Raw genomic sequence first — 27451 nt, forward strand, 5'->3', positions numbered from 1 at the left:
GTAAAAAATTAACAGAATATTGAACCATAATAAATTTTTCTTGAACAGTATAATTTATTTCTTTAGAATGATTAAATGTACTATTATATCACCTGGCAAATTATCAACTTTGAGGTATACATTCTTTTCAGCATTCATGAATTTCAACTATGGCCACTGCAGGTGACACTGATGGAGGATCTGGCACATGCCAGGCACCATGCCAAATGCATTACATTTTGTTGTTTCTTAACTGTTATAATGACTCTATGGGGGCTGATCGGGGTTGGGGCCAGCCATGGGGAGGGCTTGTGGGCAGTGGTCCTGCTGGCCCCACCCCTGAATGGGGTTGGGGGACTGATCAGGGGCCAGTGGCCTGGGGGAGGGGCCATGGGTAGTTGGCCAGATGGCCTTGCCCCTGATCAGAGTGGGGGGGGGGGGGGAGATATGCCTAAAGCCATGGGAGACAAGGAGTAACTAGTTATTGAGTCCCCTTTCTATTCTTATTTTTTCTTAATGTTTGTGAGGCTAAATTTATTATAGTGACCATGACAATATTGTATACTTATCAAAATGGTGGACTCAGCTTCTTGAGTCTTCAAGAGTTAAATGTGTAGCCAGGCAGAGTGGCTCAGTTGGTTGAGGGTCCTCCCATGCACCAAAAGGTTGCTGGTTTGATTCCAGTTAGGGCACATGCCTGGGCTGTGGGTTTGATCCCCAGTTGAAAAGTGTACAGAAGGCAACGGATCTCTCTCTCTCTCTCTCTCTCTCTCTCTCTCTCTCTCTCTCTTTCTCTCTCTGCCCTTCCTTCCTCTCTAGGCATGTCCTCAGGGGAGGATTAAAAACAAAAGAATTAAGTGAGCAAAGTGCCAAGAAGCAGAATAATTTTTCTCTTCCTCTGTACCCTCTTATAAATATGAGAAGTGTCTTTCTACAGGGTTATATCAGCTACCACAGTGGCCCATAAATCAATAAATTATTATTATTAGTATTTTTATTTTTCATGTTTAACAGATAAAATCTAAGTTTTTCCTTACCAAGGATAAAAATCTTGAAAAGTTTTTATGTTGATTGATATTATACTTAGGGGCTCCTCAGGAAATCCAGATTCCCTAATAATTTTGAGAAAATAAAATCCATTTACCTGACAATGTTTCCTGGATCCACCTCAATCATCCACATGCAACGCAGGTTATTGTCATATGGAAAGGGGTAACCGGGAGATAAGATTCTTCCTGATGATTCTCCTTTGAAACGACCTCCACATTCAGCTAATAAGAAAATGAAAATTTAACTCACAGTTTAATGCCAGTCTTTTGAAAACAATCTGTAAATTTTACAATATCTAGTACCTTAAGAAAAATAAGAATTGATTCCCCCTTTTCTTAAAAGTATGTATTTGTACAGGCAGTCCTCGAGTTACGTCGGACTCGACGTACATCATTTTGTGGTTACGTTGCCATCGCCCATTTGTTTATAAAAAAAAGTTCCGTCATTTCCACGTATGTACATATGTGCTTTATGTTTTGTACTATTTATTTACCACAAGTAAAGGTCAGGAATTGTTATCTTTCTTTTAAATTTTTGTTACTGTTTCACTTCATTACTGCTGTGTGTGTGCTCCATGTGAGTGACGTAGGTGCTTATGTAGGTGGGTTCTGACTTACAGCGAAAATCACATTACATCATGCCGTAGGAACAGATCTCTGACGTAACCCGAGGACTTAACTGTATATGGTTTCTCAGAGTAAGGTATTAATTGAAGAAAGAACATATTGCACAATAAAACAAGAGTGTCAAATTAGATCACATAAAAGATAATGGAATGAATGCAACTAGGGATTTTAAAAAAAAGAGACACTCAAAAACTCTAAGTTTAGGATTCCAAACACTTTAAGATGTGTTGTTAAATAATGACAATTTAAAAAGGAGAAACAGATGGCGAGTTGCTTAGTGCTAGTTGGTTGCAGGCTGAATAATTCATCATCTTGCAACCCACCTCTGAGAAAAACTAATCTTTACTGCAGTCCCTCAGGCCTTCTAAATTTCATTGTCCTTTTATTCCCCTTTAAATCACTCTAAACACTTTCACTTTAACCTCCCAAAAGTCAAAGCATCATTTTTATTAGAGATTTCTTACTTCAGTTAAATCTAGATTGGTTTTGATTTAATGTAATCTCTAATTTTTATAAAATTTATCAAGTTAAAATGTATATATTGTCATATAATCTAATAAGATTTTTATCTTTTGGGGGATTCCCTCTCCATTTTAATGCTTTTTTAACATATTGGGATTCCTGGTGTAATCTTAATTCTAGAAATAACTATATTCAAGAAGAGAAAACTAAATATTTTAGTTATATATTATAAATTTGAAAATTCTCCAAATTATTTCCTACCAAAAAGGAACCAAAACAAAGCTTACTATTAGCATAAATATTTGAAGATACTCTTATATTTTTCTTGTTTTTATCTTACTCAAATTCAATGGCTGAATTAATCGTCTTAATTTTTTTTTTTTTTTTTTTTTTTTTTTTTTTTTTAGAGCAAAAGTCAAAGATAAAGTTTTAGCATTTGGGAGACACCTTAGAACAGAACCTAATGGTTTAAATTTGCAGGCTCTACTCATATAAATATATATGTTTCAAAGATTTTAGATATTATATTTCACTGTACTGTGATGGTTAGTTTCTTGTGGTAACTTGGCTAGGTTTACAAGACCCAGCTATTTAATCAAACACTAGCCTAGGTGTTGCTGTGAAGTTATTTCATCAATGTGGTTACCATCTGCAATCAACTTACTTTAAGTAAAGGAGATTACCTTTGATATTGTGTTTGATAATGTGGTTGGACCTCATCTAATCAATTGGAAGGCCTTTTGAGCAAAAACTGAATTTTCTAGAAAAGAAGAACTTCTCTCTACAGTCTAAACTCCTGCCTGACCTTCCAGTCTTTTGGCCTTTCCTATAGATTTTGGATTTGTCAGCCACCACAATTGCTTGAATCAATTCCTTAAAATGAATCTCTTTAGAACGATAGATTATAGATAGGTAGGTAGATAGATAGATCAATTGATCTAGATCTAGTATTCTATTGATTCTGTTTTTCTAGAGGGATTGATACACACATTCATAGAGGACTAGCAGTTTTTTGTATTGCAACAATTCAATCTAATTTATATTGGATTAATTTTTAATAGTTTGAAATTTACTTCTTATTACTAGTATTTTTTTTAGTAAGTTTTATTGATTTGAGAGAGAGAGAGAGAGAGAGAGAGAGAGAGAGAGAGAGAGAAAAGGAGTGGGAGAGAGATAGAAACATCATTGGGCTGACTTCTACTGGGGATCGAGGCTGCACCCCGCGCACATGCCCTCACCAGGAGTCAAACCAGTGACCTCTTGGTTCACGGATTGACGCTCAACCACTGAGCCACTGGCTGGGATGTTATTATTTTTAAAAAATATGTTTTTATTGATTTCAGAAAGGAAGGGAGAGAAAGAGAGTGATAGAAATATCAGTGATGAGAGAGAATCATTGACAGGCTTCCTCCTGCATGCCCCCTACTGGAGATCAAGCCTGCAACCCAGGCTTGGGCCCTGACAGGGAATGGAACTGACCTCCTGGTTCATAGGTCAATGTTCAACCATTGAGCAACACCAGCCAGGCAGAAATTTATCATTTTTAAGTAAATAAGAAGATACCAGTATTCAAGAGGTCACTATCACTTGTGGTATTTCTCATTTTTTTAACAAAAACTTTATTGAACAACTAGAACTATATACCTATATTAATTCATTTTTCATCATTTTTTATGATTTATCAATGTTGGCATATATTTATCATGCAAACAAATTTTATTCTTCATTTTTTTCAGATTAATGTTTAACCAATTACAGGCTAAATTCGAGTTATATGCACTATGTTATATCTTGAACTTAAACATAACTTTTTTTCTCTCCATTTTTCTTTACTTAGTATTTTGACTTCAAATGAGCCAGGGTGGTATGTTCTAGTGCTAGAATTCATTTCTGTAAGAAGACTTATGTTTGCACGATAAAAATGAAATAGTGTTTAAAGAAAGTATACTGCTTAAAAATTTAATTTTTATTTGATCGAAGTATAAGTTTCAAAAATGTAATTATCCATATATTGGAGAAAAAGTTAATTTGATAGAGGAAAAATATAGTCACATAAATATTTAATATTTATAGGCACATAAAATTATAATCTTAGGCCAGATGGTAAAGCTATCAATTGTTGCCAATAGAGAACACTATCCAAAATAGAATTTAATCATCTGTTATCATGGAAATCATCACCATGTGTCCAACTGTTTTCAGCTATTATTCCTGATCATCTAACATTGAAAAAATAAATAAATAAACATTACCCTTCTCATGAGATCTTGAGCAGTATTAAGTCAGTAAGTTTGTCTTGGGATATTTGTAAATATAAAGTGCATTGATTCATTGCAAACATAATTAAAATCTTCTGATCTCAGACCAAATGTTTTTCCATTTGCATATAATATTCCAAAAACTAAAGAATATTTTCAGCTTGGATCAACACATATTAAAAAACATATGGTTTTTAATGTATTTGTTTTGTGAGTTTAATTTTCAGGACAGCATGCAAGTCAGTGTTTACAAGTTTATAGTTTTATGTTATTGTAATCTTTAATGATTTTCTAAATATATTTCCTGTACACATCAAAGAATATAACCTAGAGAGAATTAATCAATGCTACATTTTTCTCATAATCACTGCCAGTGGGCTGTTTATTGGTCTTATTCCAGAATCCCAAGCTTAATCAATTTAGGTCAATTATTATTATAGATATTATCCTCATAATCTATCCAAAATTGAGTTGCTGTCTGAAAAGAAAAAAAAAAAAACTAAAATGGAACTTTGGTTGGATTAAAAACGTGTTTGCTTTCTGCATGAATCTATGCTTTAAAAATCCAATAGAGGTCCCAAGGCATCAAAAACCCTGCAATTAGTCACAAGGCCTTTAATGTCTAAAATTCTATTTTTTAATAATTTGTATTCTAGCAAGTTTTGTGGAGATTCCTATGTTGACCATGCCAACTAACAAAGATTAAACCTTGTCTCAAAAGGTCCTCAGACCATATACATTAAAAATGTGCAGTTTTTTGGGGTATTAATTAACCTTAATAAAACTATTTTAGAAAAATATTTTGGCCAATTTAATACATATGGGCATATGACAGAACAAATCTGTGCCTCCATAATTGCCATTGCAAAATAAGAATGACGCCCAGGCAGGTGTAGCTCAGTGGTTGAGCGTCGACCCAGGAACCAAGAGGTCACCAGTTCGATTCCTGGTCAGTGTATATGCCCAGGTTGCAGGCACGATCCCCGGTGGGGGGCGTGCAGGAGGCAGCCAATCAATGATTCTCTCTCATCATTGATGTTTCTATCTCTCTCTCCCTCTCCCTTCCTCTCTAAAATCAATAAAAATATATTTAAAAAAAATAAGAATGACTAAAGAATCACTGCATGTTTGTTCCCTACTAAGAAGTTAGTGTTTTGTTAAAAATGTTGGTTTTTGTTGTTGCCCTAGTAATCCGCCTGGGCACATATTTGATTTTGTGGGGAGGCAGGGGAAGCAGCGGTCTTTACAACACTTTTCTATCCACCCTCCCAGCCACACATACCCGGTATTCATTATTGAGCTATGAGATGGTAGAGAATGATTACTGTCTAGCTTCATGTACACTATATATCTGATATCACTCAGAAGAATCTTATGGAAACTGGTTAATTATATTATGCTGCATACACATTTTAAAAAGCACATGAACTTCTTTAGATTTTTGAAAAGTTGAGTATATAAACAAAACCTTTTTAAGTTATTAAGAATAGTTTATTGTTTTTAATCTACCTTGATAGCAGGACAGGCAATAATTTTTTTTATATTAAAACTAGAGGCCCGGTGCACAGGATTCGTGCACTGGTGTGGGGGGGCGTGGCCTGCAGGGATAAGCCCGCTGTGGGAGCACTGCTCATCCCAGTCCGCTGGTCAGCCGAGCCGCGCTCCCACTGTGGGAGCGCACTGACCACCAGGGCGCAGCTCCTGTGTTGAGTGCCTTCCTCCTGGTGGTCATTGTGCGTCATAGTGACTGGTCAACCGGTCGTTCTGGTCATTCCACAGTTCAGTCGCTGGGCTTTTATTATATAGGATAAATCTGTACAATGTAATTTAACAAATTATATGGTTAAGAATCTTAACATCTTGCTGTAGTGAGTTAAATGTTATCAAGATAGAAAAAAAATAATGCTATATTGCATCAAAAAATACTCATAAAAAATTACTAAAAGAAGCCCTTCACTTTCCATTAATTTCCTTCTGACAAATTTTAGTTCATTAACTTCCTATTTTTTTTAGGTTTTGAAAATAGTGTATTTCTTACTAATATATTTTTAAAATTTTTATTAGCTATATTAAGATAACACTGGCTAATAACCTGACATAAATTTCATGTGTACAACTTTATAGTTGTATACTCTATGACAATATGGATGGATCTTATTAAATGAGTTAGGCAAAAAAAAAAAAAAAAAAGATAAGAACTGCCTGACTGACAATAGCTCAGTGGTTGAGCTTCGACCTATGAACCAGGAAGTCACAGTTTGATTCTTGATCAGGGTATATGCCCAAGTTGCAGGCTTGGTCCCTAGTGTGGGGCGTGCAGACAGAAGCCAATCAATGATTCTCTTTCATCTCCCTCTCCCTCTCCCTTCCTCTCCTTGAAATCAATAAAAAGATTTTTTCACTCATATGTGAATATAAAATAAAAAGCAACAAAAGAACAAGCAAAACAAACATACAAAGAAACAAAACAAAAAAAAAGCAAACAGCAAACTCATAGATACAGACAAGAGAATGGTGGTTATCAGAGGAGAAAAAGGGTAAAGGGAGGACAAAGAGCGTAATTGGCGTCAACTACATGGTGACTGAAGGAGACTAGACTGCGGGTGGAGAGCACATGTTAACTTCTGGACTTAAGGTATGAGTTGCGAGTAGAAAGATGGAATCACTTGAAAACCTACAGTGTATTTTGGTAACACTCTTATAGAAATATTTTCTCACGATCTAAACGAGTCTCCTACCAATACAGGAAGGCAGAGGGTAGTCCCATGCCCTTCTCTCCCCAGTCATGCACTTGAGAAGGCTACTTCCATGGAGAGTGTAGCCGGGATTGCATCCATAAATGATAGTGCTACCAGCAAAGTGGCCTTGGTCACTGATCTTGTATCCAAATTGTGGAACGCCAGGGTCTTCACAATGTGAAAGTTCAAAACCTGTGAGAAGAATATAAATTTATTAAAGGTGAAATTTAACAGAAAAAATTAAAACTCTACAAATCATTTATTCCTATTATTTTCATACAGTTACATTACCCTTGCCTAGTTGTATTCTCTTTCCTAGTTATAATACTCCTGCCACATTTAATTTTGATACTAGGCAACAGCCAAACAGAGTTTTTACACTTTTTAAAATTAGAATTTTTTTTGTATTTTTCAAATGATTCCCATGGTCTAGATGACTATATCATGTCTTGTTTTAGTACTAACCTTCTTGCATTCTTTAAGTGATTTACAGCTAATAATAGATCTGGCCATTATAACTACTACATCAAAATTTAAAACATAGAAAATATGTGAAATCATAATTGCCCAAATAACAAATATGTCCACTGCAAATATAAGCAAATATAAATTTAGACGCTTTACTGCTATAGTCTTAGAACATGAAATAGTTTTATATTTAAAACACACTTTATCAAAAAATAATATAATAGTAATTAGATTGAAGAACTCTGAATTGTTATATTCTGCCTTCTCCAGAAATTTACAGCTCTGAAAAAATTCTCAGGGGAAAAAAAACACCCAAAAGACATATTATTCTTCCTACATGTTGTCACTCTGGGGTGTAAAGAAAATATTTTTGTGATTCTGCAGAGTTTGGGCTTCTTGCATTAATTTTACTGGAAAGTTGGGACCCTGGGGCCAGAGCAACCCTTAATAAGTTATTTTACAACTATAACATTCGTAAGAGAATTCCAGAGAGATTTACCTAACTTTGGAGGAGGTTTGTGTTTATAGTTGAAGGGAAAACGAGGCCAGGGCCTAAAGGACATCTTCAGATTACAAAAAACCGCATGCACAGGAGGCTAATCTGGCCTCTGGAGAGATGTCTTTACTTTACAAAGGTTAGAATAAAAAGCCAGAGTCCTTTCTATCAATCTCAAAGAAGCAAAGGTTTTTCTCTCTCCTTTCCAGACAGGAGGGCGAGACAGCTACTTTAAACAGAGAAAGCCTATTTTTCTTTATCCCTTGTTTCTGTCCACTTGTGTAGATTTTTCTATGATTTTTCATCTTGTTACTACAAGGTTAAGGGCCGGATCAAACGGGGCCCACAGGGTTATTATTGTCATGATTACATTATCTTAATAATAATTTGATCTCTCAAGATCCAGAAGACCTTGTGTATAATTCAGAATAAAATTAATAAAGATGAATATTAAAAACCTAACAATTGGAGCACAATGAACTGTTGAGATTCTGAAATAACTAGAAAAGACACTTCATAATTTAAACCAAATATAACACTAGTAATCAAAACATAAATTCCCTAGCTATAATTAGGCGCAAAATTATGCAAGTTACGACTTCTGAGACTAGAAGATGAAAAAGAATATTCCAGATAGCATCATGTATGAGAGAAATCTGTGATTTCAACACAAAAATGTTGGAGACAAGGAAAACATTTGTGTCTTAAGTTATATAATAAAAGATGTGCATCTCCTTTATAGGCACAGATCCTTGACCAAATTAGTATAGGAACTGGAAAGTGAAACTTCCATCATTGGCTTTTTTACAGTATCAAAACATACATAAAATTGCCAAAACCTGAAAGCTGGAAGTAATGAGTTTTATACTATAATTTCTGTGTGTTGAGGGATACATTTGCTCTTGGAGAACAAAAGGATCCTTTTCTAGTCTCTTTTAGGGGTTCCTAATCATTCCCTCCTCAGTTAACTGATAGAATTGCTCTGCATATTTCAATTCATTTACAATCATTGCTTCTGTGTTTGTTTCCCTACCAAGTAGCATGATTTCATTACTTTTTCTTTCTCACAATGACCACCAAGCACAAATCCTGGCACACAGCAGATGTTCAATAATGCTCCTGGATGATTTTGAATTCTTAAAGGCAATTACTTCTAGGAAACAACTAAAAAAAACAAAAACCTAAAATAATGCTAATGAGAAACTGAAGTTAATGAGACGATTAAAAAAACACATCTTCAGAAATTTCCCTTACGGATCAATTTGTGACAGCCCGATTTGGTTAAAAATATGTTAAGGGAAATTTAAACAGCTTCAGAAACAGAGCTAGACAAAAAGTTAGAAGTTAATTCAAATTATGACATATGTCATACACACACACACACACATATACACACACATATATATACACACATCCACATACATGCATGCATATACATGTACATATATTATATTTAATATACATATTTATATATATAACAAGGTATAAGGGATACATGTTCTGACAAGTCAGTCTTTTAAACACAGAACTAGAAACAGCATAAGTTGTAACTGTAAAATTTCAGAACATTAATTTGCATACTTGATACTCTTTTTACTTACTATTTTTTTCTTTATTGATTAAGGTATTACATATGTGTCTTTATCCCATTACTCCCCCAACCCTCTCCTTCCCCCACTCAGGCCCTCACTCCCCTGGTGTCTGTGTCCATTGGTTAGGCTTACATGCATGCATACAAGTCCTTTGGTTGATCTTTCACCCTCCCCTGCCTTCCTTCTGAGGTTTGATGGTCTGATCAATGCTTCTCTGTCTCTGGATCTGTTTTTGTTCATCAGTTTATGTTGTTCATTATATCCCACATATGAGTGAGATCATGTGATATTTATCTTTCTCCAACTGACTTATTTCACTTAGCATAATGCTCTTCAGGTCCATCCATGCTGTTGCAAATGGTAGGAGTTCCTTCCAGCAGCTTAATATTCCATTGTGTAGATGTACTACAGTTGTTTAATCCACTCATCTGCTGATGGGCACTTAGGCTGTTTCCAAATCTTAGCTATGGTAAATTGTGCTGCTATGAACATAAGGGTGCATATTTCCTAGTTTCTTGGGATATATTCCTAGAAGTGGGATCACTGGGTTAAATGGGAGTTTCAGTTTTAGCTTTTTGAGGAAACTCCATACTGTTCTCCACAGTGGCTGCACCAGTCTGCATTAATTTGCATACTTGATACTACTTTTAAAGTGGCCCTGCTCAAAAGTTGCAAAACTGCATTCCTTCTACTAGTCATAAGATTGAATTTATCATTCAAGATGCAGCCACTTTTGAGCATGTATCTTTAATAAAAACAAAAATGAAAGTCAAGCTTTCTTTTCAAGGTTCATTACCAAATTCATCCTTTCTTAATGTGAATGCTCTGAAAATGTGGTTGGCAATTGCTGGTGATGAGGTAAAATGGAGATAGTTTTTGTAAATTAAGATAACATAATACTTTGCATTGTAGATGAAAATGCACATGGACAATAGTATATAAACTACAAAGCATAAGATCATTTAGTCCAGTTTGGTGGAATTATTATTGCTTATTCATAAATATTCAGAACTTTGTGGAAACATTCAGCTGCCAGTCTTTTCACTGAAAAGCTCAAATATTTGAAACTTACAATTAAATAAAGAACTGTATAAAAATCATATATGGTATTAATATCCCCCATTCCTTGTGAAATTTGATAGTCTGATGAAATGAAAATTTCTAGAGCACAAAGGTAACTGAAAAATCCCCATTACCTGAATTCTTTTGACTTGCTGAATAACTTAAATTAAGATCTAATTCCTGTTTTGTCACCATGTAGTATAGTATTTCTTTAAGGATTTCTAATTTAGTTTTTTATATGTTTTTATTTTAAATTTTTTTTATTGATCTCAGAGATGAAGGGGAGGGGGGAGGGAGAGAGAGAGGGGGAGGAACATCAATGATGAGAGAAAATCACTTATTGGCTGCCTCCTGCTCGCCCCACACTGGGGACTGAGCCCGAAATCTGGGCATGTGCCCTGACTGGTAATTGAACCATGACCTCCTGGTTCATAGGTCGATGCTCAACCACTTAGCCACCCAGCTGGGCTCCAATTTAGTTTTGAGTTATAATTTGAAACCTACAAAGGATAATGTAACCTCACCAACTCACTCTATCACATTCTAGAATCATAGTTGCTCAAGTTAGTTTTAATTCAGATTCATTTTCATATTAATACTCATACTAACTGATTAACATTCAAATTAACATTATTATTAAAAGAACCAATATTGCAAAACAAGTTAATGTTCCATTCGTGTCTCTCCTCCTCAATCCCTTTGTGGTCTTCCCTACCAAGAGCTGGCAAATATTCTGAATTAGTTACCATTATCACACATATTTTATATATTTAACCACATATCTATATGTCTATGAAAATACATAATACATAATACATAAAATACATAATAAATTCTTCTGAGCCTTTATATATTGCCCAGCATTTTCTTTTAACCTTTATATTTATACACATATACATTGTATTTATTTTAACTACTCTGTGGAATTCTACTGTAGGCCAACCCCAAAAGTGATTTATTTATTCTCCAGCTGATGAGCATTTATAACATTTCCAATCACTATGGTTACAAAAAGGCTCTGCTTCTATGTACCCTCTCAAAAGTATGTGTTTCTTTCTATAGGTTATGCCCCATCTCCGGATCCATTTTGTACTTGAGATTCAATCAAAGTTTGCTAATCTACTATTCAACTTTTGCCTTGACCTACTGAAAGGTAAACAGTTGAATCCCTACCTCAACATAATTACTGTTCAATTTATTAGGAATAACAACTGTGTATTCACATAGGGACATGTCATGCCTGGTCAGAAAGACAGAACCAATGCTACAGTAAGGCAGAAGGCTTAGAGATATATGATATCTGAAAATTAACTTTTTGAATGTAAGTAGCATTTTTGATGTAACTTAAAATAAAAAGGTCCTTGTTTTTTTTAAAAAATCAGAGTTTTGAGCTTATAGACATTAAGACTTTAAACAAACAAACAAAAAAAGATTGTGGAAATGACTGCTATGCATTCCACCTGGAGAAACAGGTGGAATGTAAAGAATACATATTTTTTTAAACTGCCAGTGCTCTAAATTCTATGCCTAAAGTCTGAAAAAAAAAGTGCTATTAGTGTATTGTACAGCATACATTTGTACATTATTCTGAAGTGGTGGGGTTCAGCATTTCCTTTTTTTTTTCTTTTTAACAATCAGCCATTTGGTATTTGGCCAAATGTATAAATGGTGTACTTTAATTATATTTGGGAATGGAATTTAATGAATTTAATGAGATATTACCAAATTACTCTTCTAGGTGGCTTTACCAAATGTAAAAGAGGTTCAAGCTCTTCAAACTGTCATCAACACTTGGTATTGTGCACCTTTTTAAATTTACCAATTTTATGAATGTGCAATAGCATGTTATTTAATGTTTACTCTTCATGTCTTAATTTCTATTATGCATTTTATTTATTGGCCAATAGAGTTTCCTTTACTGTGAAATTTTCTTTTAGAATTTTTTTTCTTACTGATTTGTAGGATTCTTTCTATATAGTGTATGTTTTTATATTATATATATGTAATAAAATATGTATATAATAGCTCCTAATATACATATATAATACCTCCTAAAATTATACCTCCTAAACTGTCTCATCTTTTGAGTTTTTTTATGGTATGTTTGTTATAGAAAATTTTTAAAAATAATGACTGGGGCTTGGTCAGGAAAGCAGAGCCACTTAGTATCCTGAGTTGCTAAGATTCAATATAAAAAAAAAAAAATTAGAGGGAAAGTATAAGACACGTGAGGGAGTGGAGGTCAGAAGATCACTGCTGGCTTTCGGGAAATGCAGTTCTGGGAAGCTGCTGCCACATGCGCCCAGGTGCCAGCAACACAATCCAGCTGGAAGATGCTGGAAAATAATGGCTTCTCCACTGATCCCACCTTTCCGCTCTCAGGGGACTGCCTTTAATGGGCAGATTCTAAGCAGAGATCTTCACTGGAAAGAATATGGGAAAGGTACTGCCAGGTTCTTAATATCTGTACTTCAGGATGTGCTTAGAAAGGCAAGGATGGACAGATTTTTGCTTGTATATTTTGTTTTAGAAATGTTTCTCCTACTTAAAGACATAGCTATTCTAGGTAACATTTTTTTTCTAAACATTGTAAAGTTTTGATGTTCATATATGTCTTCAATCTGCCAGACATTAAATTTTATGTAAACAGTAAATTTGTAGGTCTTTAAATATTTATGTTCAAAATTCACAGAACTTTTGGGATGTGAAGGCTATAAAAATGGTAATGACTCCTTTGTTATTCCAGTACAAAACAAGTGCATCCAATATTGTCTGTAAATAGATAATTAAGACATATTTCTTTGATATTTTAGTTAGAATATCTTATACCACATAATGCAGCATAAATCAATACTTCCTTCATTACTTGATTAAATTCAAGATTTAAAGAATAAAGGAAATGCCAAAAATATCTGTCTTAAGTGGTTTACAGGACACGGGAATACAAGGAATAACTTTGTTGCTCTTTTGTAATTTAATTATTTTCTACTTGCATTTGCATTAAATAAGTTATACACTAAGAATAAAATTAGAGTTAATAGGTCATCTGATTATTTTTCACGGTTAACATTGCCAACAACATACTGTAACGAATTTAAAGAGTTTAAAGAGGGTAATTTCTTACATATGTATAAGGCTAGTACACAAGAACAGGCATCAAACATTAGCTAATGCCCATCTTTAATTTGAATATAAAATTTTAAATGGCCATGTTCTGTGTGGATTATTGAATCATTTCAAGCAACAACAAACAACAATAACAACAATAACAACAAAAGCCTGGAAGGCTGAGTTCAAACATAGCTGAACTTTTCTCTTGCAATAATAACACATATGTCTCAGGCATTTTAGTCAATTAAATGTACAGAAGTGATAACAGGGACATCTGAACCCAGGGGCACTGCTAATGAATGGACATTATGGACATTACCACAGCGGCTTGAGAAAAGACAATGCTATAGCCCATCAGAAAGGTCTAATTTAGCTCTCTAATAAGTAGTTTAAATATCTAATTCCTTTTTACTAGATGAAAGTGGGGTAAGTACAAATGAAAAGCTAAACGAATTTTCAATGAAACGTATCTTCAAGAGACAGAGTTTTAAAACTTGATAAACACCCTGAAAGACACTAGGAGTATGTCATGACCCTATAGTGCATCTGGCCAATAGGAAAGCATTCTGATACTCAGGAATAAAATGACAAAGTTGCTTTGGGAAGAAGTGCATTAACATTTAAAAAATTAATTTTCTTTACAATTACATCAGTGATAAGAAAGAGTATTACTTAATGGAATTTCCAAAAATAAAATTTAAAAAATGCCCAGCCAGCATGGCTCATCGACCTATGAAGCATGAACCAGGAGGCCATGATTCCCAATCAGGGCACATGCCCTGGTTGCAGGCTTGATCCCCAGTGCGGAGCATGCAACAAAGTCTCCCTCATCATTGATGCTTTTATCTTTCTCTCCCTCTCTCTCTGAAATCAATACAAATATATTTAAAATAATAAAAAAAACTACAACAGATTAGGTGCAATACAGTATGATAATTAAGGAAGGGGTCCTCAAACTTTTTAAACAGGGGGCCAGTTCACTGTCCCTCAGACCATTGGAGGGCCGGACTATAGTTAAAAAAAAAAAAACCAACTATGAACAAATTCCTGTGCACACTGCACATATCTTATTTTGAAGTAAAAAAACAAAACGGCAAAAACACCCACATGTGGCCCGCGGGCCGTAGTTTGAGGATGCCTGATAAAGAGCATGGATTCTAGAGGCAGGGATCCTCAGTTCTGCTTCCATATCTGCACTTAATAACTACGTGACCTTGGGCAAGTCACATAACTCTTCTGTGCTTTTTGTTTCATCCTCTTCTCGTGGAATATAACAGCACCTCACTCATAGGACTGTATCTAGTAAGTGGTAGATAAATGTCAGTTATTATTTTAAACCCTCACATTTGATATGATAATATTGAAAGTCTCTGCCTTTAAATAAAATCTAAGCCCTTAAAATAGTCCATCTCCCCTCTGCCTACCTTCCAACTTTACCTCTCACTTCGTCCTGTTCTTCTCGTTGATCCAGCTCCAGGCACACAACTCAAGGCCGGGACTCTCTTAAGCCTTTGCACTTATCTGCCCTCTACCCCCAGATCTGAATGTGGGTTCCCCTTCTTTTAACCCAGGTGTCAATTCAGGTGATACTTCATCTGAGATGGAGTCCCAGAGCAAACTAATTACAAAAACCCCATCTCCTGTACTATCTGTCCTATGGCCCTGTTATAAACTAATTCTAGGTGCCGTTACCTTATCTTTTGTTCGTATCTTTATTTTCTGTCTTATCACATTAAAACATTGGCTTCATATGGGCATAAACTTTGCCTTATTCACTGTTTTCTTTATCTCTAGACCTTAAACATTTCAGTGGGGAAAGACAAAATTTAAACCTATGACCAAGTAAGTAATTTCAACAATAAATTATTTCCAGTAGAGGAGTAAAAGGGAAGACAAGACAAGTCACCAAATAAAAAGTGACATTTTTACAACTTAGCCTTCAGAGAGAGAAATACAATAAAAGACACCAGGTTTTAGAAATGCATTCTTGAAATTTGCATTGAGGGGTTGAAGGAGTCTGGTCAGAATATCCTATAAGAATTTTCCAAATTATATTAGAGTGTTAGCCAGAGCAGAGTAATGGTTTAGCAAGGATACTGTATTGAGACCTAAATTTCTGATTTGTTCTTCCAAAAAGGAATGGTAATTTTTCCCCTAGTTTACTCCCCTACACTTTCTCAGAAAAATAGCTAAGCCTTTATGGAACACAGGGAAATTAACAACCAATTTGTGTTATATAAAGCACTTGAAAATATGCTTCATCTAGATCTTTATTTGGGTGAGTTTCAGATTTCTCAAGGGCAAGAGTATTGATGGCCATTATTTGGAGAAGAATAGGAGAGCGATCTGACTCAAGGAAGTAATTACTTCTGAGAGGCTGGAGGGATGGAGGAACAGTGGGAAACCCTGCTGCAGTCAAGGTCTGACCAAGTGTCACGGAGATTTTATATTTAATCTGCATAGCTGCCCCCACTTCAACTGACTAATCAAACTGGAATTGACTGAGAAACTTATTTGGGAGTAAAAGACTAAGATTCTTCTTGATAATTCTAAAGGGTAAAGACTGAAGAAATCTAATTTGCTTTAGGAAATAAAGGGCTGTGACAAAGGGTATAACATTTTCTCCCCTCAAGTTTATCCTAGGTATGCATATAACGAACGTATCTATTGTTGCAAGAAAGTGAGACAAGCTCCCTGTTTTCTTAGCATAGTAAGGCTAATATTAATAACTAGAGGCCCAGTACACGAATTCGTGCAGCAGTGGGGTCTCTCAGCTTGGCCTGTGCCTTCTTGTAACCCGGGACCCCTCGGGGGATGTCAGACTGCCAGTTTTGGCCTAGGCCTGTGGGAATCGGATGTAGTAGTGCACAAAGCAGCAGGCAGCCAGGGAGGAGCCCGAGACCGGGCGGGCGCCAAGGGACCTCACTGATACACAAATCCATGCACCGGGCCTCTAGTAAGCATATAAGATCTTTGGTTAATGTCTTCCTGCCCTCTCCCTCCCCCCCTTCCCTCTGAGATTCATCAGTCTGTTCCATGTTTCCATGCCTGTGCATTGAGCATATGCCCCCTGGTGGTCAATGCACGTCATAGCTACAGGTCAAACGGTCACGCATATATATATAGATGGGTAAACCAATGCTTTTCCTTTCTAAACACCCAAGGTTCTCTGGGCTTCCATGACACCATTAATCATGGAGGCATATATTAATACAATACCTTTGGACATATTAATTTTTAGAATCTCTGCTATAGCTGTACCTTATAGTAGACACTGTAAGTTGCCTTTTCAGTATCTCTTTTCCTCTTCTTCCTCACTAAAATAAACCCCTGATTTTGTTACCAGCAGTTACAGAATCATATCAGACAGTATATTATGACGGCCTAATACTAAACCATTTAGTCTGCCAAATACTTCATTTCCTGGGGGTGCCTTCTAAAAAACTCAGGCATAACCACATGGCCCAGTTTTAGACAAAAAGAGATAAGAGAGTATCTGACAGAGGAATGTGCATTCCTGATCAAAGGAATGCGTGTGATTGGCACTGCCTCTTCTCTCTTTCTTCCTGCCTTGAATGTATCTATCCCGTGATCATGTCACAGACATGAGGAGAAAAAGTGAACGCTAGGGAGGCCACAGTAGCAAGACCCTTACTGACTAGTTTGAACACTTGGATCAAAACCTACCCATCAGCTTTCTCATATATATCCTTGTTATTTAAGCCATTGGAAGATTTTCCATTACTTCAAGCCAAAAGCAGCCTCTCAGTCACTATTTCCACTATTTGCTATTCTTGGTGATTATATACATAATGGAGCAATAAGACAACTGAAATAAAATGAACCTCAATGGCCTGTTTTAAAATATTTCTTTATTTTTATTTCAGCCAAATGAGATTCTGTCTGCCTCAAACTGAAAATAACCACATAACGGCAAGTGTTACTAACTCATCAAAATGGACAATAGAAAGATAGCTAGAAAGTGACTATCATTAGATAGTGTGTCATTACACAAGGGTGGTCTTAAAGGTCTCTTTATGCTAAGACTAGAATAAGGTAAGTGGGATTAATCTGAATTGTATCATATGCCTTAAAAGTGCTTAATATGTTCTTTTTAATCTCAATGCCTTTCCTTGTCCTATTCTCTTTGCCTGGAATACTCCCCATTTCTTTCTGTGACCTATCAACCCTACCTTTAATACCACATAATTCACGAATCCTTACCTGACCTGCCCACCTTAATGTCCTCTCTCCTGTCTCTAATTCTCTTAATGGCAGAGGTGGAGTTGAATTTAGGAAGAGCTGGACAAGGAATTCAAACACAAATACAGTTGTTGCTGCTTCACTTTTCCCATATATGAACACCTGGTACATTCTCTCTGGTTAGGAAATGAATTATTGCTGCTAAGAATTTTATTAATATTTAAAGCATGTGACCTAGTAGAATCTGCTGTATCATAAAGGCATTTTTATAAACACAGTATTGAGACCATATGTTAATTTTACCAAAAAATATGTAAATAGATACAATTGAACTAAAACAGACTAAAGACATTATGAAAGGAAATGGCCCCCAAAGAACTATGCACAATATGTCTGCAAAAAATATATAACCACAATACAGTGTGATCACTGTCATATTAATTGTAGATATAAACACATATTTATAGATATACCCCTTTTAAAAATAATTGCTTTTATACTTTCTTCCCAAATTCTTTAGCTTCCCATCTTCATAAAGACATGCTAAAGGATGAACAACTAGGGTCATTAAAAAAGAGTGACTTCAAATATTTGCTTTTTAAGGTTCCTCTTTTTGGCATCCAATAACTCATGCATGACAATAAAGTCAATGATCTTCCTCATCCCAGATTCCCAAGCTCCCCACACAAGTTAAAAATCCAGGTATGTCACCCCAATAAATTCAATTAAAGAATCCAGGTGTGTCCTACAATATCCAGTATCTTTGCATCAATAATGTCAAGATGCATAGAGTTTAAATATCAGAAAAGAAAATTTCTATTTCCTCTAAGAAACCCATTAACATTTTAGACATGGAGAAATGCAAAGTGATGCAGAACAAAGAAAGGCCATTTTATAAACACTGAGCCATGACTTGAAAAATGTCAGCAGCCCTGTTAGAAAACAGAGAAAGGAGGAGAAGAAAGCATATTTTAAAATATTTGCCCTTCCGAAGAGATCACATCAATTATATTTGAGCAATAATCCTCAATACCATTACTGTAGTCCATCAAACAGTATACTTGTAACATGAGTTGCTTGGATTTTCATTTGTCTTTGCAAGGAATTCATAAAAAAGATCACATTGTACACACAGTTCTCAGGATTTAAAAATAGGTATTTAACATTCATTTAGTTAATTTATTTTTCCTTCATGTTAATGCTGTAACAATTAAAGAACAAGTAGAAAAAGCCTTGACATAATCAGGGAACAAGAGTAAGCTCTCGGTATTATACACCAGAATATGTTAATATAATGAGTCATACTCTTCTCTCTATTTCAAATTTCATTAAGAAAGAATATTTTTACAAATGATTTTTATTCATATTCCTTTTAGAATCCCATGTGAATAACTTTAATGCTTTACCTTTTTAATTTCCCTGTTTTTGTAATAGTTTCCACTCATCTGACCTCTTGAGAAAATTTAGAGTGGTCATTAGATTTTTTTTTCAAATATTCTAATACTAAAGATTCCTGAATATTGCTACTTAATTTATTTTGCTATATTAAATGAGTATTCTGAACTTCTAAGAATTGATTTGATCTGATGGTAAGTTTATTAAACACATGCAACCACTTCAATTTTATCTGTGCTTTACTTTTTAGTTCAGTGTCTTACACAGAGTAGAAACTCCATAAATATATTATTTGACTATAATTTATTGTTCATTGATGTAGTCTATTTCTTATATTTTGGCACTTGTAAAATTAATTCATATGATGATTCTTGGTCTTTGAATTGCTACCTGTTTAATTGTCAGAATAGTTGTTTGAGTATAATGAATAGGTTTGTATAAAGTTATTTTTAATAAGGCAATTCAACACAGAAAAGCAAAACAAAATAAAAACTTAGCTACTCTTTAGTATAAAATCACCTGGAACCATCATTTCTCATCAATGACTGTCCAACTATACTATCATACACAAATTGTCTGTGTTTTGCAATTATAGGTGGGAGCCAAAATATTGGATTTCTATCTACTAAAGAGTTTAATTGTATTTCTTAAGTATTCGATGGGGAGAATAGTGCCATTTTGAAAATAAACAATAAGCTCAAAGTCATAGATTACTTAACCTTCCTGAACCTTAGTTGTTTCAAATGTAAAACAGCAACAGTTAGAATACCTGTAATTTATGGAGTTATTGTTAGGTCAAATGCAATATATATGTAAAAGGCAGCTGCAAATTACAAACTGATGATCAAATGTTGGATTTTACTTCACCTAGTATACTTTAATTATTTAACAAATACTCAGCATTAGTGTTTGAAAACTTTATTCTTCCAAAATACTTACTGGTATAGACAAGTTGAAAGCCTTCATCTGTCCCCTCAGAATCAGAATTAAATTCTAGCCAGAGCTGATTTGAAGTGCTACTAAGAGTCAGTCCTCGCATAGATGCTCCAGTGAAAGCACCTAATAGATGAGTCGTTTTATCTTTTCCATCATAAATCTGCAAAATATATTCATAATTAAAATGTAAATGTGCCAATTCAGATGATGTATTTATATCTTCATAAAAGGAAAAATTATTATAATCTTCCTAAATAAGTTTACTACATGTTTTCAAAGGAAAATTATACATGCATATTAATTTCTATAAATATCAGGTTAAGAGTTAAAATTCACATGAGTAATTTTAAAATTCCAAACTCAATAGAAGCTAAGTAATACTCAAACCCATGTTATAAAACTTTTTCTCTTACTATGAAAGCAATCCTTTCTTCTTCTTTTTTAATGTCAGACTTAAAAAGTTTAGATTAACTACAAAGAGATTTGTTTCCAAGGTTGATTGATCGGTTGATTGTTTTTTTCTACAATTTGCTCAAGGGGACCAAACACCTACTTTTCCAATAATATAAATAATACAAAATGTACTTGGTTCTTTTGCAATTTCTATAATTTACCCATTTACTTTAACTTACCTAATTTTTACATTTTCTAAAAAATATATTTTTATTGATTTCAGAGAGGAAGGGAGAGGGAGAGAGAGAGAGAGAGAAACATCAATGATGAGAGAGAATCATTGATTGGCTGTTTCCTGCATGCCCCCTGCTGGGGATCAAGCCTGCAATCCAGGAATGTGCCCTTGACCAGAATCAAACCTGGATCCTTCAGTCCATAGGCCAATGCTTTATCTACGGAGCCAAACCGGCTAGGGCACATTCTTAAACTATTAATCTAGAACAGTACTAAATGCTTTTAGAAACTAATTTAACAAGTCAAAAATATACAAAAGCAAATTTGATAAGTTCCCAAGTATCCCTCTATCATACTCATTCTCACTGCATTCTGACTTGCTTTTCTTTTATCAATGCATTCTAGACATCTCTTCAGGTCATAAGATAAAGAGGCTTCCTTTTGAACACTGTAATATTTTTTTTTTAAATATATTTTCATTGATTTTTAGAGAGTGAGGAAAGGAGAAGGAGAGATAGAGAGAGAGAGAGAGAGTGAAGAGAGAGAGAGAGAGAAGCATCCATGAGAGAGCGAAACATAGACTGGCTGCTTCCTGTATGCCCCCTCCTGTGGATTGAGCCCACAACTCAGGCATGCCCCCCAACTGGGATTCAAACCAGCAAACCTTTTGGTGCTCAGGACAATGTCCAACCAACTGATCCATACCAGCCAGGGCTGTGTAATATTTCATACAGTGACATTACCACAACTTGCTGTATCATTCCCATATTAATGAACTCAAGTTTTTTTTTACCACTAAAACTAACGCTGAAATAAGCAACATTTTTTTTTATATATAAACTCTCATTATTTGGTACTTGTATTTCAATAAGTCATTTTTCAAAATATGGTATTTCTGGGCTAAAACATATTGCCAGATTATTTTCCAAAAAGTGTACAGTAATTAAACTGAAGGTTTACCAGTAATGCATGTTAGCACTGTTTTTCCTTAGAAGCATGTGCTTTCAATGTGGGGTTATTACCTCCAAGGAGGTGAAAATTGTCTCTTGAGGTTCATAAACTCTTAGATATTATGATTTGTGGTCCTACAAAGATCAACTTTATTTTACAAATATTATTCCATAGTACTTAGTTTCATGGAGTTGTGGTTGAGAGCTCTTAGGTGAATGTTAATCAGTAGAAAAAGCTGAGAAATACTCCTCAAAATTATTTGTCTCTTGCCTGACAGTGATCTTGGCTTAGCAGCAATGTTCCGAAAAGTAGTATTTATTACACTGATATCACCAGAAGATGATTTCTAGTTGGTGTAAATGAAACTTACTATTATATTGAATTGCATGATATACGTTACTTGTACTAAATTGTTTGGTTTAATTTGAAACCTACTTAGAATATTTTTCTATAATTTATTTTTAAAAATCATGTATACTATTTACATGTATACCATGTATACTATTTATTTTCCTTTTTTCAAATTACCTTTATCAGGTTTTAGTGTTATGTTTAACTTAATAAAATGAATAAAATATTTTCACCATATTTCTAAGCCAGGTTATTCACATACATTTATGAATCCTTTCTGTGTGCAGATTCAAGATTTTCTTCAACTCAAGAAAAGGTTATTGAGTTTTTATTTATTTAATTATTCCCCATCTCTATTATACTTTTATTCTTTTCCTAAAATGCCTATTATTTACATACTAGTGGCACGATGCATGAATTCATGCACATTGAAAGGAAATTAATTAGAAGAAATATTTTAATATCGCTATTCAACCTTTCTCTGTAATAGAAGTGTCAACCAAATTCATGATCGACAATGACAGATCAAAACACGAGTGTGATTGGCGCCAGCGAGAGCTTTAAATGTATCACACATGCGCCAGTCAACTTAGCCTTTTATAGATATAGAATAAACTTGCTTATTTAGACCTGCTTTCTGATGTAGCTAAACTTTATCCAGCCCAGTGAAGCACCCCAACTTCTCTTTCAGGTAATTGTCAGCAACACAGTAGTAAATATCAACATGAAGCAGATCACGCGGGGAGAACAAAGGGTAAAATATTTAACTGTAGCAGTGTTTGATTATATTCTGTGTAGTGAGAAAACCTGAAGTCATTTTCAAGGTCCACCATTTCTTACTTTTTTTTAGTCAAGTTTCTAAGCTTTCTAAATCTCCATTTTCTGGCTAATGAAAAGAAAATAGGATTCCACCGAGTCTCCTTTCTACCTACTCCAGGACTTCTGCGAGGATTAAATGAGATGAGGCATGGGAAAATGCTTCACAGACATTTGGTTACAGTGTAAAGTGTTTCCACCTGCATATAAAGCAAGTCGTGTTCCTGGGCTGAAGAAACTGCAAGGAGGCTAGTCGCTAGGAAGAGGAAGCCAAGCGTTGCTATGTGACGTCATTACCTGGCACCCATAGTGACTGTTTCCGGGCTGGCCATGGGGTCTCGGCAGTGTCTGCTGAGATTTGGTGGGCTGTCGCTCCCGGGTGGTGGTAGGGCCTGTGTCCCACTTGGGGGAAGCCAAGTGTTGCTTTGTTGGCGCTAGGTCTGCACTGCCGTTTCTCTGTAAATGGCCAGTGTGTGTCATGGCAGCTCCTGCGTTGAGCACCTGACCCCTGGTGGTCAGTGCACGTCATAGCTACTGGTTGGACAGTGGGAGGGACACTTAACATATTAGCCTTTTATATATGTAGATATATATAGATTGAGTCTCCAACACTATCTTGCAATTCTTTTATATTTTCTCTTTTGAAGTTTACCTATTTTTCCTCTGAATTGTAAACAACAGTTCACTGGATCTTCCATGCTAACAACTAGAGTTTCATCAGAGAGTAATCTTTTTAGGTCTTCTAATAAAATTCTACATTTAAAAATCACTGGTCAAAATCTAGAAGGTCTCTCTCATACTCTAAATGTATTAAGGTTTCTTATAACTTTTAAAATTATTGCAAATTTATTTTTTAATATTTCTGTAATTCAAATGTAATGCATATCACCTGTTATTATGTATTCAACTTGGTCTTTTCTCCCTTTGTTTACTCAATGCCCTTAAGTTTATGATTGTTTATATTTAGCTATTTATAGTTTTATGTTTCCTTATCTTAAATAATAAAAGGCTAATATGCAAATCAACTGAAATGACCAGTCATTATGATGTGCACTGACCACCAGGGGGCAGACTCTCAATGCAGTGGCTCACAGCTGGCAAGCACAGTGGCGGTGGCAAGAGCCTCTTGCGCCTCTGCTGCAGCGCTAAGGATGTCTGGGGAGTGGGCCTAAGCCCTCAGTCGGACATCCCCCAAGGGCTTCCAGACTGTAGAGGGTGCAGGCAGGGCTGAGGAAACACCCCCCCCCCCCCCCCCCAGTGCACAAATCTTGTGCACCAGGCCTCTAGTTATTGATACAAGTTTAAATGTTATAAAAACAATAAACATTTTATTTAACATACTATACAAATATAACTTTTGTTCAGGACCCTTAATATCCTCTTCTAACCACAATACCCATTCCCTTTTCTGTATAAAAATTCTTAAGTCTCCAATGACCAGGCCCTTCCTGCTCTCTCCCTGTCTACCGAAGAAATTTACAGCCTCACATGCACCCTCTAAGCTCCACTAGCTTCTTGACCTGCTGTATTACACATAGAGGGTGTTGGAAATACGTTTAAGCCTACATGTTCATTTAATTCCTAATAACAAATGACTTACTGGTCACTGTCTTTCTTGTTTTTTTTTTCAAGGTATTTCTGACAATTAAAAAAAAAGAGTGTTGATGATTTAAAGAGTGTTGTAATAATAGAGGGTTGTATGGACAAATTTCTTAAAACTATATGGAAATACAGTGAACCCCTGGTGGAATCTAATTTATCATACAAATAAGTTTCTGTTTTAGATAACAGCAATAATTTATTTGTCTTCAACAATGCTGAAGCAAATGTGGAGGTTTTTTAGCTCAGAAATGTTTTTTGTTTGATTATATAAGATTCAAATTTTTATTTAAGAACAATATTAATCAGGGATAATTCAGAGGCAAGGAAACATTACTTATCAGAAAGTAAAGCTTTTTTGTCTGTGAGTTTCAAATGTTCAATATTCTCAGATGTCCACTTCTGAATACATTTGTTTTATGACTATATATAGGATATAGTTTATAAAACCAGTGGATCTTATTTGTGGTTAATGTTGTCAAGGTAACCCCAAAGAATAGCTTCCTTTTGTTTCCCTTATTTCTCATCAACATATAATTTGATTTTCATGTTAAATATGAGTAATTGTTTCTTGGATTCAACTAGTTCTACTTTCATGTGTGGATGCATTGTAAGAACTTCCAGTCTGTCAAAAAAGGTCAAGAAAAGGGAAATATAAATTAAACAACTACTTGATATAACTTAATAGATAAAAGTTGGTTGTTAAAATTTGTGTTATTTTTTTTAAGTCTCTCCTAATAATTTTCCCTCAAATTTTTTATGGTTATGGAAAAAAAAAAGTTTAATAATAGCAAGAAACATTATTTTACTCTCTCTCTCTCTCTCTCTCTCTCTCTCTCTCTCTCTCTCCATATATACATACATATGAAACAATAATTCAACACATATTTCTATGCATTGTGTTAAGTACTATCTTTCTTGACCCAAAGAAAAATTTAAAAAATGATCCAATATTTTGTTATTGGAGAGATATATTTATTTCGAGTCTTTCTATTGTTTAAGCTAGCATAATTCTTTTATTCAAAATAAACTTACTTAGAAACATACTTTTAAGAATAATTATTAAAAGAAAAGGCACTAATGTTAAAAAATATATAACAGGAAAAGAATTATCATATGCCCAGCTGGGAGGACCTAATTCAGCACCCAAACTCACTAAATAAAGATTATTTAATAATGTACAGTCAAAAGGTAGAAAACAAACACTAAAGAAGCACTACTCTATCAACAAAGTGAAATGAAGCATGATCATTCAACCATGAATTTTAAAAGCATGTATAAAATTATCAAATCCAATGACACAAGTGTAAATTAGGAAGTCTTTAAAAAGAGAAGGGTTTTATAGTAATAATCAAGTCAATGCTTTTAACTGGTAAATAAAATCCTTCAAATGTATTCAAAACATATGGAAGCATACAGGCAACAGGGAAGGACAATGTAGTATAGTAAAAAACAAATTACTTTTGAAAGAGACATGAATATAAGCAGAGAAACAAGAGAATAAAAGAACCAAAATGTACTTTCATTTAAAAGTAAATTTACTTTACAGAGTGATTATTGGGTCTAATCAGAACCATACAGAACTTTTATTTGAAATGTTACTTCTCATATTTATATTCTTATTAAAATAAGGATCTTTAAGAATATTTTTATTTACTTGGGCCTATTTTTCTTTTTCAAAAATATAATATTTTTATTATTATTATTTTTAGCATATATCTTAATATCGATTTTTCTCAAAAAGCTAAAAGGACTAAGATAACTGTATAATATTATACTTTTTAATTGGAAATGAATAAATTCTTGGTGTTTCCCACAGAAACATTCTTAGTTACTTAGCACCTGATTCAGATAATAAAGACTTACTTTTATGCCAAATATAGAATTTCAAATCAATTTAAGAATTAATAGTATGAAAGTCATTGAGTCCTTTTATAATGTTAATCAAAATCTTTGGTAAGACAAATTTGTTAAAAGGTTGCAGTTTATCTGGTAGTTTAACACTAGAACAGACTAAAATTTAATATTGCCATGTTTCAATCATCAAAGCTTTTGTAATGGATCAGGGCTTGAAATGAGTTATGGTGTATAGACTCCTAGGTTTGAAAGGTCAAACGTTATTATGATGAACTGCTGATCAACACTGGGGAACAAACCCGCAATCCGGGCATGTGCCCTAACCAGGAATTAAATCGTGACCTCCTGGTTCTTAGGTCGATGCTCAACCACTGAGCCATGCTGGCTGGGCCTAATATGACTATTTTTTGATGTTTCACTTTTATCTAACTTCACATAAAAATAATCAAACCATATTCTACTCTTGTCAGTTGCAATTGTAACTTGCAGGAAAAAAAAAAAGAAATTACACTTGTACTTATGTATATGAATCTTTAAATTATTCCTACTCATGGACATTACAAATTTAATTTTTCGTCATTTGTTTTATAGGTTGATTTGTAAACTTAAATACATTTTTCTAACAAGGTAAGGAAGCTGTCAAAGAAAGAATGTTTTACAATGGTCAATCAAAAAGGACTCTATTTGAAACAAAGCAGAGAACTTGTATTCAAAAATATTTATGTCTCTGAAATAGCTATATATTGTGTCCTCAATTATATGAGCCAGCATATTCTAATAAGGGAGTTGCGGTACAATGAAGGGTCTGCTTTTCAGGGGCATTAGCTTTATAGCTATACTAGAGGCCCGGTACACAAAAATTCAGCCCAGCCTG

At 34.5% G+C, this 27451-nt stretch overlaps 1 protein-coding gene across 3 annotated transcripts in view; it reads right to left on the minus strand.

The window, feature by feature from the left end:
- The window catches only part of CSMD3 (CUB and Sushi multiple domains 3), a gene marked incomplete at both ends in the record, with an annotated part of 911147 nt that overhangs the window by 272368 nt on the left and 611328 nt on the right, over positions 1–27451 (minus strand). For all 3 annotated transcript variants that reach the window (XM_079795927.1, XM_079795926.1, XM_079795925.1), the window contains 3 exons: positions 1124–1250; positions 7114–7305; positions 20380–20536. In XM_079795927.1, the coding sequence (XP_079652053.1) occupies positions 1124–1250; positions 7114–7305; positions 20380–20536 (476 nt within the window). The remainder of the gene's footprint in view (positions 1–1123; positions 1251–7113; positions 7306–20379; positions 20537–27451) is intronic.

Source organism: Cnephaeus nilssonii (assembly GCF_951640355.1).
Source record: "Cnephaeus nilssonii genome assembly, chromosome: 18".
In the NCBI taxonomy this organism is placed as follows: domain Eukaryota; kingdom Metazoa; phylum Chordata; class Mammalia; order Chiroptera; family Vespertilionidae; genus Cnephaeus; species Cnephaeus nilssonii.